The following is a 14,761-nucleotide window of genomic DNA, read 5'->3' on the forward strand; positions in this document are numbered from 1 at the left end:
CTCAGGGGACCCCGAAGGACAGAAAGTAACAGTATATTTGATTACCCATAATAAATAGAAGATCATAGTAGTAAAATGTTAGTTTAATTAGCTTTCTTTACTTTCCAAAAGGGCCCCAAATTCTTGTGTGCAAGGGCCCCAGCATAGTTTAAGACGGCCCTGCTCCTGCCTTTTCATATAGACGATCATCTCTTTAAGATTATCTATAGAGTAGACCACGTTGCCAGCGATTTTGGAAGCCCAGGCTGTGCAAGTGTTATTTTAAACGTTTTTACTTTAAACTTCTATGAAATGATGACGTTTAAATAACACTTGCACAATTTGGGCTATCAAAATCGCTGCCAACTTAGCTTGGTCTAACTATATCTATATCACTCAGCGGATCTTTCTTGACGACATTTGTCAAGTAAATATCCTTTATTGCACAAAAAAGTTGAAAAAATACAAAAAGTGAAATATTAGGTCCTTACCTATGAAATTGGCGTTTTTGTTCATAGATATAAGTCTGATCCTAGTTTTTTTTTTTTTACAAAAGTACATACACAATTACAATAAAACTACAATATGATTTCGCCAAACTGCTTGACAGCAATTAATTGTTATTTTTTATTGTTAAGTGTTCAGAATTAAGCCTTGAAAATAGGTCTTTTCATGTGCTGTCGGTTCGAGTATTAAAATTACTTATATTTTTCTAATGGTACCAATTTTCAAGAAATGGAGATATTGAAAACATACCTTAAAGGTGTCAAAAATTACTGGAAAAATTTTGTTTGGTTTGAATTAGCCATCAAAAAAATATCCGCAAAATTAATTGTATGAAAATTCGTGTTTCGTTGAAATTCTCCGAACAAAACGCCAATTTCATAGGTAATGACCTAATACAAGCATAAGACTAGGTAACAACTTAACAATAGGCGCTCTTATCGCTAATAAGCGATCTCTTCCAGACAACATTGGTTCCGATAGGAAGGGAAAACTTTTCACACTTTATTTCACAGTTTTTTCGCGTATTTCGCCGCACGGGCGCTTCGATCGGACCAATGCACTGAACTGATAGCGATTGGTGACTAATCTTCGAGTACTCGACTCACCTTGAAAACCGTTATTCACGAGTACACATGATTTTGTTTATGCTACCCAGTTTTGATGTCACTTGCTTATGCTAACGGAAGTTCATTCTCAAAAGATTATGGATTTTGAGATTGTCCTTAAAATAGCAAGGTTCTAATTCCAACTGTACCTATAGTTGAATTGAGGATTTTTTTTGTGTTTGCACAGTGCCTTAGGGTGGTATTCCATCTGCCCAATCTAATCTAATCTAGTCTAATGTTATTGTGTCTCACTCTCTCATTACACATTGGACAAAGAAATTGGACAGGTGAAATATTTACCACCCTTAGTTTTTAATGGAGCGAGCAAAGCGGGGTCTTAGGGTCAACTAAATACATATTTGGTAGACGATTAAATGAAACAAGAATCGATGTGGAGATTAGTAGAATCAAAATGGGAATGTTAACAAATACCTATGTCAGTGGGGAGACACTCCTCCTTTCGGGCAAACTCGGCTCCATTCTGCTCAGCATTGCTCCGAGCAACTATTAGGGTTGGCACCTCTTGACGTCCTTTTGCGTGCACATTTGCACAACCACAGATAAGATAAAGACTTGATTTTTGACAACCCTAAATAGCCGAAAGGGATAGTACAGTGCCATACATTAGAAAGGGATAGCATGATTCGTCCCTGAATCGCTATCATCATCGGTTATATCAGCGGTTTTGTAGGAAGTGTCCTTTCTGTACTGTAGTACTATTATTTATTCTGTGCCTATGTCAAATATTTAGGTTAAAAATTAAGAATACAGCATAAAACATATACCTACAAACATCCTTTATTTTACGATCAACACTGCTCGTTTTTCAATTCAGTTAGTAGCGTTCTATTGTTTGGATTAATAGACTACAGACTATAATAAATCTTCATACAAAATACTTATCATATTTAACAGAATATACATATTTGATAACATTAACTATTATTATAATAAGTAAATCAGACCACTCAAAACTTTTAACTGCGTTAACCTGACTCACAAATATTTTAAAAATTATTGCTGTACAAAAATAAAACTGACTAAAAAACTAAAAAAAACAACGGGTTGCACTCCGGGAGTGCCGGCAGAAGTGAAAACTCAATGACATATGTCTGCAGCACTATGTATAATCGAGGTTAACGTCATATAGCGTTATTTCGTCGCATTACTTGAAACGCCTAAGCACATCACTGTTAGTACTCGAGTTATATTAGTACCAGTTAGAGGAAAACTCACTAGATGGCATTTAAATCAATGAAGAAAAACTCAATGACATTGTAACAGTCAGGTCACGTGTCCGTCTTACGTCTTACGGTCACGTGACACCTGTTACGAGTTTAACATTTTTTCCCCATCACAAAAAGTGCACAGCGCCGCTAAAGAAGTTTTCACTTCAAAAACTAGTAGGTCATATTCAGTAGCTATATTATGCGTCACACTCTTAAAAATATGTACAAACATGTTATCTTATCACAATAACAAATGTTGTAGTAATTACATACTTACGTCATGTTAGCATGTAGAATACAGACATGTAGATAACTATTTTAAGGTTTCTAACTATAAAACTCCCGTGAGAGTCGCACATAAATATTAAAACTATTTTCAACGGGTCACAAACTTACGTATAATTAAGTCGAAGAAACGCTCGACATGTTCCGATAAAATTTTCGAGGATCTTCTTCACGGAGCAACGACTGCACCGCCTTTACTGCACAAGCGCGCGACGGTGACCCATTGAAAATAGTTTCGATATTGTAGGTTTATGAAATTATTAGCCCGGGCTTCCAACCCGTGGTCTAAGTAGATATATAGATTATAGGTACACGGTGGTAAATTCAATGATGACGTGTAAAAGTGCCCTTGTGGCCTATTTGCTGAATAAATGTTGATGTTTGATGTTTGATGTGGCAAAAAAATAAGTGCATTTCCGTTGCCCGGGAGGTTTTGGGGATTATACTGAGCAACTTTTACTATGGGACCAACCCCGAAATCGCGAAAAAATAATTTATCCTCCCATAGAAAATGGACCAGCCAATGTTTTTTCGCGATTTCGGGGTTGGTCCCATAGTAAATGTTGCTTAGTTTAATCCCAAAAACTCCCTGGCAACGGGACTGCACTTATTTTTTGGCCACCCTGTATTTACAAATCTTATTTGCTTAAAAATGAACACTATGGACTACTTACTGCTTGTTGTTTTTCGTTAGGCGCCAGAACGTTCACAACTTAGGTACATGGCTAAATAAAAATACTAGCAGACAATACTTAAATAAACTTTTAACGATTGGTTTTGTTGATTAATGTGGAACTTAAAGAAACAATGATGATATTAATTAATGTCCTCGTCATATTTTAGTAATGTATCTTCACATGTTTCTGACACACGTATCATGGGCGTAGTAGTTAATGGCTTATTATTAACCGGGCAACTAAAATATTAAACAGGAACTTTCATTGGGCATATAATAATATAATTTGGCTGTGCATTAATATTTTAGCCCCAAAAAAAATATATTAGCCTCAAATATAAGCATCATATTATTAAAAGAACTGGCAGCAAAATCAAGCCACCCAAAAAAATTATAGGAGACTTAAAGTGATAGGTTGGCGACTAAAATAATAAATTAGCAACTAATATTGTAAAGCGATCATAAAATTTAGTCATCTAATTGTTCACACCTAAGTAATCAACTATAGTCATAACTGAGCATGTCGTTTCAGCTAGGTAGTATTTTAACACGAAATCAGTTAAATTTAATGAATATTGGTCAGTTTTTACACAAAACACCTCAAATTAATTTACCAATACGTCATGGTCAGTATACTTATAGTCGAAATGTCTAATCATGAAACGCCTAATGGTCATTATACCATTAGATCTTTAAATTTTTAATTACTAATTTTAATAGTTACCACTGTGTTCTGTAGAGTCAACAGATAGGTGCGACGACGAGCAAAGCGAGGAGGAGTGTGTTAGGTTGACCGTGTAATGACCAAACAAAATATTTTAAAAGAACTTCATTTTAGAATTAATAGATAGCCGTTTTATCTTTTAAAATGTGCTTCATAAATGGTCTCCAATATAATAATTCAGTTGCCAAATAAATACTTGGTACCTGCCTAAAAATAATCAAAAGCTGTAACAGCATTAAAATACAACTCATATTGATATATTTTAAGGCTCCGTTTTTGTTGCCAATCTATTAATTTTAGTACCCATTTCTATTTTTTTAAACTACCCAAATTAGATTAATTAGTTGACCGGTTAAATACGTGCCGTAGTTAATTAATGCTATTTTGACATGAATCGATTCTAATTTTCATAGTTTTTGGCAGTTGGATAACCGGCGGCGAAAGAAATCAATAGATACATTGATTCTTTTCACGCTAGGAAAGTACATTAATTACTAAAGATATAGATCCCATGACCATTAAGGAGTCATAATATCGCTTTTCGCGAACACCTACCATAACTGTATTTGTAGATAGTAGTTAGGTAGATGTCTTGCACAACAAATGTTGGCTGTAACACCGCCGGAGAGTATGGATTGATTCACACAGTTTTTGGCAGATATCTGCGGTAGACTATTTATAGCGTAACGAACGTAGATATAGATGTCTTGGTCTTGCACAACAAAGCTGTTAACACTGCTTGCGAGAATGTTTTCTAAGAAACACGTTACATGCACACCAGGAAAGAAGCCACTCATTGCATCGCTTCTCACTGCTTCCCACCGGTCCAACAACTGTCAGAAGCTACGAAAAGCCAGATTATCACAAATTGACGGACTACCACACTCATCATCTTCATCGCGTTGTCTCGGCATTTTGCCAGGGCTCATGGGAGCCTGGGGTCCGCTTGACAACTAATCCCAAGAGTTGGCGTAGACTAAAGACTACCACACTATCATTTATTAAGTATCGTCATCAGTATGAACTGCAGCACGACCAGAAGTCTGAACCGCTGGCGCCGCAGGCGTCACCGCGCGACCGGGAGCGTGCTCGCCGGCGCGTCCTGCCAGGTTATGGGCAGGCGTTTTGTTGGCTTCAGGATGTAGATTACCTGAAAATAAATAATAGATAAATACCACCATGTCAATAAAACTTTCGAAATATAGTCCAAACTGCCGAAAATCTAAATTCGAAGAAGTCATGTCCATCTCTGTGTGAGAGGGACAAAATAGACAATTGTCTGATTGAGGTGTTCATCATCATCATCATCATCATCATCTCAGCCATAACACGTCCACTGCTGAACATAGCCCCCCCCTTGGACCTCCATTCGTACCGCTTGGAAGCGACCCGCATCCAGCGTCCTCCGAGATTCGAGAGATTGAGGTGTTCGCGTTCTTACTAATCTTCATCCATTTTACATTTATTCCACGTTAATTATGTTTTTGCTGTTTGAACAGCGTGGCAACTTCGAGCCTCACGACACGACGCCAGGGTTCTTGGCGTCCAAAATGTGAATGACAGTATCAAATATGTTTTCACCTCCAAATACGCAAAAATCCCACGTATCAGGCTTCCACCTTATTAAATAATTGAACAGCGTGACGGAGGAGCTTCACTATGTGCCTTTAAGTTCTCAATATGTACTTAAGGGTTTTTGACCTTCAAAGAATTGAAGCAAGTAAACTCACCACCAAAAATCCAAAGATGGCGCCATTAATGAAGCCCACAGCAACGTCGCTCCAGTGGTGGAAGTTTTCTACCACACGCGTCATCCCCACGTACCAGGCTCCCATCAACGCGAAGAATTGGATAGCGTGGCGAAGCAGCTTAGAGCCGCGCCATCTGCCTTTAAACTGAATGTAAACCTGAAAGCAGTTTAGCAAGTAAAGTGTGTGGCATATCGTGCGGTTGTCATTGGTCGGATTCAGAATGGTTTATAGCAGTAGCGGATTTAAGGGGGGCTAAGGGTCTCAAGCCCGTAAAGTCCCCACCATCATTGGTTTCAAGCTTTCAAGCACCTCCCCCCCTAAATCAAAATGATGCAGAAAAAAGAACTCACAATGAAAAACACCGCCGCATACATAGCGAAGCTGGAGTGAGCGCTGAAGAAGGATAGCCGCATGTCTTTGAGGTAAGATTGGTAGGCGGGATCAGTCCGGGTGGCGCAAGTGTAGACCTGGATGTAGCCCAAGGCATTTGCCGGCAACGTCTCGTTGTATTCGGGACGGCATACCTGAAATTGCAAATTGGAGATACACATTAATACCAGAAAATGATAGGTAATCACAGGAAAAGTTAAGGGCAAATGACTATCATAAAACGAGGGAACCCAATGCGCTAGATAGATAATCGGTGATACACTAAACACTGAAGTTGCCCAAGAAGTTCATACCACACCTATGTATATACTAGGGATGTTGCGGATGCAGATTTTTTGACATCCGCGGATGCGGATGTCAAGATTAGGTACCTACTTAAAAAACGTCAAATATTACATTTTAGTAATTTTTATTTAAAAAAAGCTAAACTTTTAGTATGTATATGAGATAGAATATAGGTGCGTTATATTCAATAAACAGTAAGTTGGCAGACTTTTCTGGAACTAGACGATTTCGTTATAGCTAATGACGAAATTACCTAGCATTTACGCCGCCGCTAAGACGTTCCTGTACCAACTTGTTCGACATCCGCATCCGCATTAAGCTTTTAAAAAGAATGCGAAAGTTCCGCGGTTGCGGATGCGGATGCGAATATTCGCAACATCCCTACCTACTGATGTTAACGGAATTAGTAGAACTTGTAGGCAACGCAACTATAAGTGACGTTCTCGACCGTTTTTGAGATGATTGACGAAAAATAGCTCGAATGTCGAGTTCACACCAAATATTCCGATTTTTGTCACGTTTTTAATAGGTAGTTGTCAGGCCGTCTTGTAAATATAGTATCTGTTTTTGAAACACATTTATTGTTTCACAGTTGACCGATGACAAGTTGCTTTAATAGTTAAGACGTTTACCTACATGTTTGTAACAGCACGCACTCTGATCAATTTGTTTTCCCAAACAGAAACTTTGTACAGTTTGCACATACTTACTCGTACTTAGATAATGCTTTAATAGCCAGTGACTGCCCATATTTCTGCGACATGGTCGTCAAATGTTGTAAAAACCTAACATATACCGATATAAACACAAAACTTTGGAAATCTTCTTTGAGTACCGGTATCATTAGTTGTAAATTGTAAAGATGAGTAGTATCTATAAATAATTCATGCGTAAACATTGAATAGTAAGGGAAACAATGCAGTAGATGAGCGAAAAGATAACTGTTATCACTTTATCTTAACATTGAAAACGTAATTATATAATTGTCTTTGTTTCCGTCAGTGTCATGACGGAATCTTGTTTCATAGTTTTAAGCGGACATTTTTAGCCTAAATGCCTGGACAGTCATGGAATTTTTATCATTTTTTTCCTGAGTACGGTAAGAGGGACAGGAAATACAGAATAACTTCTAATTTTGAAGTTTACTGTAGGTCCCTTGATGTGTAGACACAGCCAGTTAGTGGAGTACAAGCATAAAAACGGAGCAAAATAAGACCTTTCTAAGTAGTGATCAGTAAGGTCTTAAAGGTCCACCTTGATCCTACATTTTATCATAACTGTTAACGCTGCTAATAATCGAAACACGCGTTACGCTTTGCAGCCAGCCTACAGACACGTAGCTTTTAGGCTAAAGGCTAGGATTTGTGGCATTGGCATTCAGCCGCGGTTGTTGTATAAAAAACTTAGTCTCCTGACGACATATTTGGTCAGATTGGCCAATAGCTGTTGGGACCCGGCGCCAAACGTGAACGTCCTTATAGTATAATACCTACTGTCGCTCTGTCGCGCCCACGCTGGTACCGTGAAACCGAAGAGACTCTTATTTTTGGGTTGATAGATAAAATATCTAATATTGCTCCTATATTTTAAATATACTATTGTGTATACTAATATAGCAAGGAAAGACGAAGAAGTAGTAATATAGGTGGTAGGTGGCAACCTGGAAAAGCTTTTTGAGAGCGGCAAAGTGGATGGGAAAAGGCCTGAACGTGGATGCAGTCCAATACGTTGGTCTGACCAGATCCGCACCGCTCTTGACTCCACAGTATATATGGCTCTCCAGACCGTCAATGACAGAAACATTACAGAAAATTACAAACAGAAAAATTATTCAAAAGGGAGGTCACGACCCTCAATATTGAGGAATACGACGCAAGGAGGAGGAGGATTGTGTATTAAGTACTTACATCCATGAAATGTGGCCTAAGCCTCCCGACGACATATTTCGTCAGATTGGAAAGCAGCTGTTGGCACACGGCGCCAAACGCGAACGTTCTTATGGTACTGTAACTCTGCCACACCCACGCTGGTACCGTGAAACCGAAGAGGTACTTCTGGTTGGGGTTCTTTTCCCTCCGGTTTTGTAGGTACTCGATTATCAATATCTGGAAAGAGACGAATTGACAATGTATATTAAAGTCACAATAAATTAAAATATAGCTATTAATTGTGGGTGGGTATTAATTAATGATTGATCATGTAATAATTAGCTAAATTTTAGATGCTAAATTTATTAATTTTAACTGTGATTTTATGTTTATTATTTTTATTTAATTTAACATTTATATTATAATGGTGATGTATGATTATTACTGTGATTCGTAATGTTATCTATATTTATCAATGTATGGATCATAGTTATCTGAAATAAATGTAGGTATTTAGATTTTTTGATTTTATTTTTTTTAGTATCATTTCGTACTTTATCACAGTGGCAATAGTGTGAGGTCCCCAGCGACTTTCATATTGATTGTTACTGTGACAAGGTGCGAAGTGGTACGGAATTTAAATTCTTTGACTTTACCTAGATAAAATAAAAAAAACCGGGCAAGTGCGAGTCGGACTCGCGCACGAAGGGTTCCGTACCATAATGCAAAAAAAAAACGAAAAAAAAGCAAAAAAAAAACGGTCACCCATCCAAGTACTGACCACTCCCGACGTTGCTTAACTTTGGTCAAAAATCACGTTTGTTGTATGGGAGCCCCATTTAAATCTTTATTTTATTCTGTTTTTAGTATTTGTTGTTATAGCGGCAACAGAAATACATCATCTGTGAAAATTTCAACTGTCTAGCTATCACGGTTCGTGAGATACAGCCTGGTGACAGACGGACGGACGGACGGACGGACGGACAGCGAAGTCTTAGTAATAGGGTCCCGTTTTACCCTTTGGGTACGGAGCCCTAAAAATGAGTCCTTTTTAAACGTGGTGTCAATCGTTAAGAAACATAAAGGAAAGTTAATGTTAATGAACCTATATCGTGGACATGATATCAGTTAGATATATATTCGATTATCGTGATCGTGAGTCGTATCATGTCGTATTGAATACATTGATTGACATTTAACGATGGTTAAAGTCACGAGCTGCAAGTCGCGCTAATCGTGACTTAAAAATTGGTACGAGTTTATAAGTTTAATCATTAATTGTATTTTAATAAAACTTAATAAAGTAAGCAATCCTAGAAAGTGGCGCCATCTAGTCATCATAAAAAAGACTTGGAAATGGATAAGATTGCTTACGTTAAATACGCTTTAGCCACCTTCATACAATTTTTATCAACAAGAAGTAGTACTTACCTACCAGACATACGCCATGTCTCATGTTATGTGTCTATGTATACTCGCTATAGCGAACTCGCTTTCAGTTCGTTTCATAAACCCACATATGTATTTTAATGCCTTTCATTATGTAGCAGTCACATAAACTACTATTATGGGTACATAATTGCTTACTGTAGCTATATTCAGTGCGAACCCGACGAGACCTAGGGCGGCTTCTGTCACGCTTTGCTGCATAAACGGCAGCCGTATGGAGTCATCATGGATAAATATGAACCAGCTGTGATTACTTACTATAGCTATATTCAGTGCGAAACCGATGAGACCTAGGGCGGCTTCTGTCAGGCTTTGTTGTATAAACGGCAGCCGTATGGAGTCATATGGACAAGTAGGTGAACCAGGTGTGGCAGGTGTGATTACTTCTTGTTCTTATGGTGCCGTCTACTGCCGGAGGTTGGCTATCATTAGGGCTATTTTCACTTTTGACGCTGCAGCTCGAAACAGCGATCTGGTGCTCATCTTGAACCAGCACCTGAGGGTTTTGAACCACGAGGTACGTCTTCTTCCACATTTTCGTTTTCCCTGGATTTTCCCTGGATGTGATTACTTACTGTAGCTATATTCAGTGCGAACCCGACGAGACCTAGGGCTGCTTCTGTCACGGTTTGCTGCATAAACGGCAGCCGTATGGAGTCATCATGGACGAAGAAACCACGCTCGAACGGGTAGGCCCATTGCGTCAACGCTAGAAGTGGGACTCCCACTGCAAAATCAAATTATTGATATTGAATAAACAAGAATAGCTACAGCGTGTCTTAATTTTACAATTAATACAATGGAATAAGTACTTATCATTATTAAAGAGGCCCACTGATTAACAGTTCGCCGGACGGTATCGGCCTGTCAGTTAGAACAAAATTTTGACAGTTCCGAACAACTGACAGGCCGATACCGTCCGGCGGGCTGTTAATCAGTGGGTCCCTTTAATTGCAACCTAAATACATTAATTTATTTACGCCTAACTTCGAAATCTAGTTTTTATACTCCTATTAGTTTTAGCGTTTTCACGGTTGCACCCCTAATTCAGAAAACTGGCGAAGAAAAGTCAGAACTGTTAGCTGGTGACTTTTACCTAAGTAAAATTAAAGTTGTTTAAATTAAATACCTACGTATCATCTTATTTTAACTTTTAGTCTTCTTATTGGTTATTTCTTTGTATTAGCTGTCATTAATAAATTTATTGGTCAACAAACAATGAATTTGAAATACTTCTATAAAACTACTTTATAATAAAATTAAGTATCATAAATACGTAAATTACGTATCATCTAATACCTTCAAACGAGGAATTCTTGTATTTTTATTTATAAATGGGGGATTTCATATTTCGGGGATCTCGGATAAACGGCTCTAACGATTTCGAAGAAATTTGCTATATGGGAGTTTTCGGGTGCAAAAATCGATCTAGTTAGGTCTTATCTCTGGGAAAACGCGCATTTTTGAGTTTTTATATGTTTTCGGTCTCCCAGATATTGTTAACTTAACTTGAGAAAATAATAGACCGAAGAGCGGAGTAACGAAACCAAAACGATTAGGTATTTTTATTAGCACTTAGCACAATCAGAGCTAGTAGGTAACATAATCTATGATCTAGGTACATTGTAAGCAAAGATAAAATAAATGATTAATAAGCTATTATCATAGATGTTATCATAGGATATTAGGAAATGAATAGATAATGCTTTATTACGTTCGTTATACAACGTGGTCAAATTACGCAGATAGGATGGGTACCTACTAAAATTATATAAGGTAGGTTACCTAACTACCTAAATTTTTAACTGTTTATAACAGACTTCTGAAAAGAAGATATAAAATCATTTATTTACATACAAGATATATACTGTGGTACTACTAAACGAAATTAATAACTAGCTTAGCTTAAATCTAAAATAGGCCCCTGAGGCATTGTACCAAAGAAGAGATTGATAAATAGATAGTAGATAGATGGGTGGATGAAGTATTTCTTGTTTTGATTCTGTCTAGTATAGTAGCACACTTTGTTAGACAAACTGTTGTGGCTCCACAGTCTACGAACATAACTAGGGAACTAATCAAATTATATATTTTCATTGTTGTTTTTAAGTTAGTCATACTACTAATTATAGGTATATAATTATAGGTATGTAGGCTGGAGTCGGGCCGCACCGGAGCGCATTTTCATTGTGCCTAATACATTATGTATGGCAGAGGCGATGGAGTCCGTTCGCGTCCGCGAGGAGCCGAGCGTCTTGCGGCCTGCGCTCCGACTCTGCCCGTTCGGTGGGAATCATACTTAAAGTACCTATATAACTACTGAAACAGATGTCATATACTAAATAAAATGATCAAGTTCTCCAGTGAGTCTTCAGCCTGAAGAGGCCGGTTCGTTTCCGGCCTCGGCCACCGGAGGACTTGGTCACTTTTTCTTTAGTATGAGACTGGAATAAACTAATATGAATATAAATATGCGAAAAAAACAACAGCTTTTTCCGTTAGGTACTAGATACTATGAGTCATTCGTGTCGTATGTATAAAGAAAGAGATCGATGAACTATCAAATGTTTGTATAAGATGCTGATTCGCCTACGTTTTCCTTTGACAAAAACTAATTTGATTCCATCATTTTTTTACGAAATGTTTTTACAAGCGCATTACACGGTTGAATGAAATAATTATTCGTCATTATTCAAGGCTGCACTGTGCAGGTGCACTACGGAATCTATTATCAGAGAAACGTATTTAAGAATTGATTTTGACAATGATTAATTGAGCCTTATGTAGGTATTTATAATATGTAGCTAATGCTACATAGTTTTAGTATATAAATATCAGAGTCAATTCATAACGGCGAATATAGCCTGCTTTCGGCAGTACAATACGCTGCATATTTTGCTTGATATGTTTTTACCATTAGTGGTGTCCAATAGCCTAATCTCATGAGAGATGTCACTAGGTACTTATATACATTTTTGCAACACTAGGCGACACCATAGTCTAATAAAACATGGTCTTCCATTCCCAGAGTGACACGGGCCTACGTCACAACAACATGGCCGCTATATATAGCGCTATCGCATATTATCATATAGCGCTGTCGCATGATGACGTAGGCCCGTGTCAGTTAGGTGACCTAGAAAAGACGGGAATGGAGTACCAGGCGGAGTATATTATTATACCATGGGCGACACTAGGTGTTGAGATGACGGGCGCCAGAGGTAAGTATGGAAGAAAAAGACATGCTGCGCCGACCCCAAGTGAATGGGACAAGGGCAAGGGAATGATGATACATAAACTCTATTCAGACGGTCACGGATCATAAGTAAGTACCCACTTAGTTTTAATACTTAGCTGCCTTAAACAGACGAGACTCGTAAATACGGTCAAGACTGATTTGCATATGATATGAGAACATTATAATTCAAAATTTAACGAACTTTACATAGATTACTCCCAAAAAAAACTGTTTTACAGATGTTTTACATTTTAAAACTGTTTCAAAATAAATGATATTAATATTAAATAACTTCGCAATACAATAATATGTTTCACTCCAAATAAAGGGGTCTGCTCACCTACCTACATTGGTGACATGACTCGCCCATGCAGGCGCGCATCTCGATAGCACCATTAAGTAGGTAGGTATTTATAAGTTAACTCGAGCCGCCCACCATACAAAATTATAGCCAAGGAAGTTAGAATCTTGTTGTATTTTCAATTGGGTTGAATTTCTATGGTCGAAAATTATACGAGACAAATGAAATGCTACTAACTACTTGGTTTTTAATCAAGGTTGAAATTCCATCGAAACAGGGGGCCGATTTTTGAATTTCGATCGTTCGATTTCGTCACTTGAAAATTGGTGGAAAACGGCGAAATGCTAATTTTTGAAATACGAGCGATAGAAATTGGGAATCGAGTCATCTAGTGGTATTGACCACTCCTTTTCAATTTTATTAGTAGAATTTAAATGTCTAGTAGTGGAGATATTATTGAACGAAATACACGAAATAGAGCTGTCGAATTTCAAAAATCGGCGCCCTGGAGTGTACATCCTAATATACATTGGGCGGCACGAGGGACTTTACTGACAGTAATAACTAATAACATATCACTAACTAGGTTAATAAGAAAAAGAAAGTAGGAATAAACCAAATTAAATGAGGTACAGTCAACTGTAAAAATATAGGTGTAGACAACTTACTCAAAAGTATGTCCCATAGTTCTTAATTCACTGACATACTCGTAAGAGTTATGGGACATATTTTTGAGATGATTTGTACACCCATATTTTTACAGTTGACTGTACTAATACAAATTACTTATCTAAAAACATTGAGTACTTTAGTTACCTTCTGGTATTGGATTTGGTGCAAACCAAATTAAACAAACCGTTGTTTTTAAAACTATTATAAAATATGTAAAAGAAACTCACCGCACGCTAACACGAATATATCCAGTAACAGCTGCCATTTTTTATCCTTCGCCATATCACAGAAACAAAAGTGAGAAAAGAAATGCAGTTTTATGAAAACAGTCACGATATCTCGTATGTTAGCGGACACGTCACGCAATGCGAGGACACCGCTCACAACTGATACTAGTGACAGTAGTGACTAATCTATTCACCTTCAATATCGCAATTAAAATCTTGTCAGTATTCGCGATTAATTTTCCTCGGATTTTAAACTCTAGTGCGATGGGAGTAAGGTTTGTTCTTGGGTGTTGTGTTTTTAAATATCTGCATTGCAATCTGAGGATGGTTATGAATAATAAATAAAAGAATTACCGTCGCTGATAAGTGTAATGACGCGTTTACTTCCTCGGGTTGGATTATAAGTATTATGACGATGTTTATTTTTTATATTATCCATATTTACACTTAAGTCATCATATGATAAAAAAATCAGATAATATATGAGTTTTGAACCTGTTTTTACACGATCTATCGCAAATAAGTAGGTATGCCTACAATTTACTTATCTGCCCAAACCCAAAGGTTGACTTGTA

At 37.5% G+C, this 14,761-nt stretch overlaps 1 protein-coding gene across 1 annotated transcript; it reads right to left on the reverse strand.

Moving 5' to 3' along the window:
* Positions 1-5,025: 5,025 nt before the first annotated feature.
* LOC134798048 (putative phosphatidate phosphatase) lies at positions 5,026-14,392 on the reverse strand. The gene is made up of 7 exons (XM_063770376.1): positions 14,187-14,392; positions 10,245-10,475; positions 9,887-10,050; positions 8,339-8,536; positions 6,107-6,280; positions 5,736-5,912; positions 5,026-5,155 (listed from the first exon to the last, which is right to left on the reverse strand). Exons 1-7 carry the CDS (start codon positions 14,239-14,241, stop codon positions 5,072-5,074), a joined length of 1,083 nt encoding a protein of 360 aa, XP_063626446.1. The 5' UTR covers positions 14,242-14,392; the 3' UTR covers positions 5,026-5,071.
* Between the last annotated feature and the right edge of the window lie 369 nt (positions 14,393-14,761).

The sequence above is a fragment of the Cydia splendana genome, chromosome 16, assembly GCF_910591565.1.
Source record: "Cydia splendana chromosome 16, ilCydSple1.2, whole genome shotgun sequence".
Lineage (NCBI taxonomy): Eukaryota > Metazoa > Arthropoda > Insecta > Lepidoptera > Tortricidae > Cydia > Cydia splendana.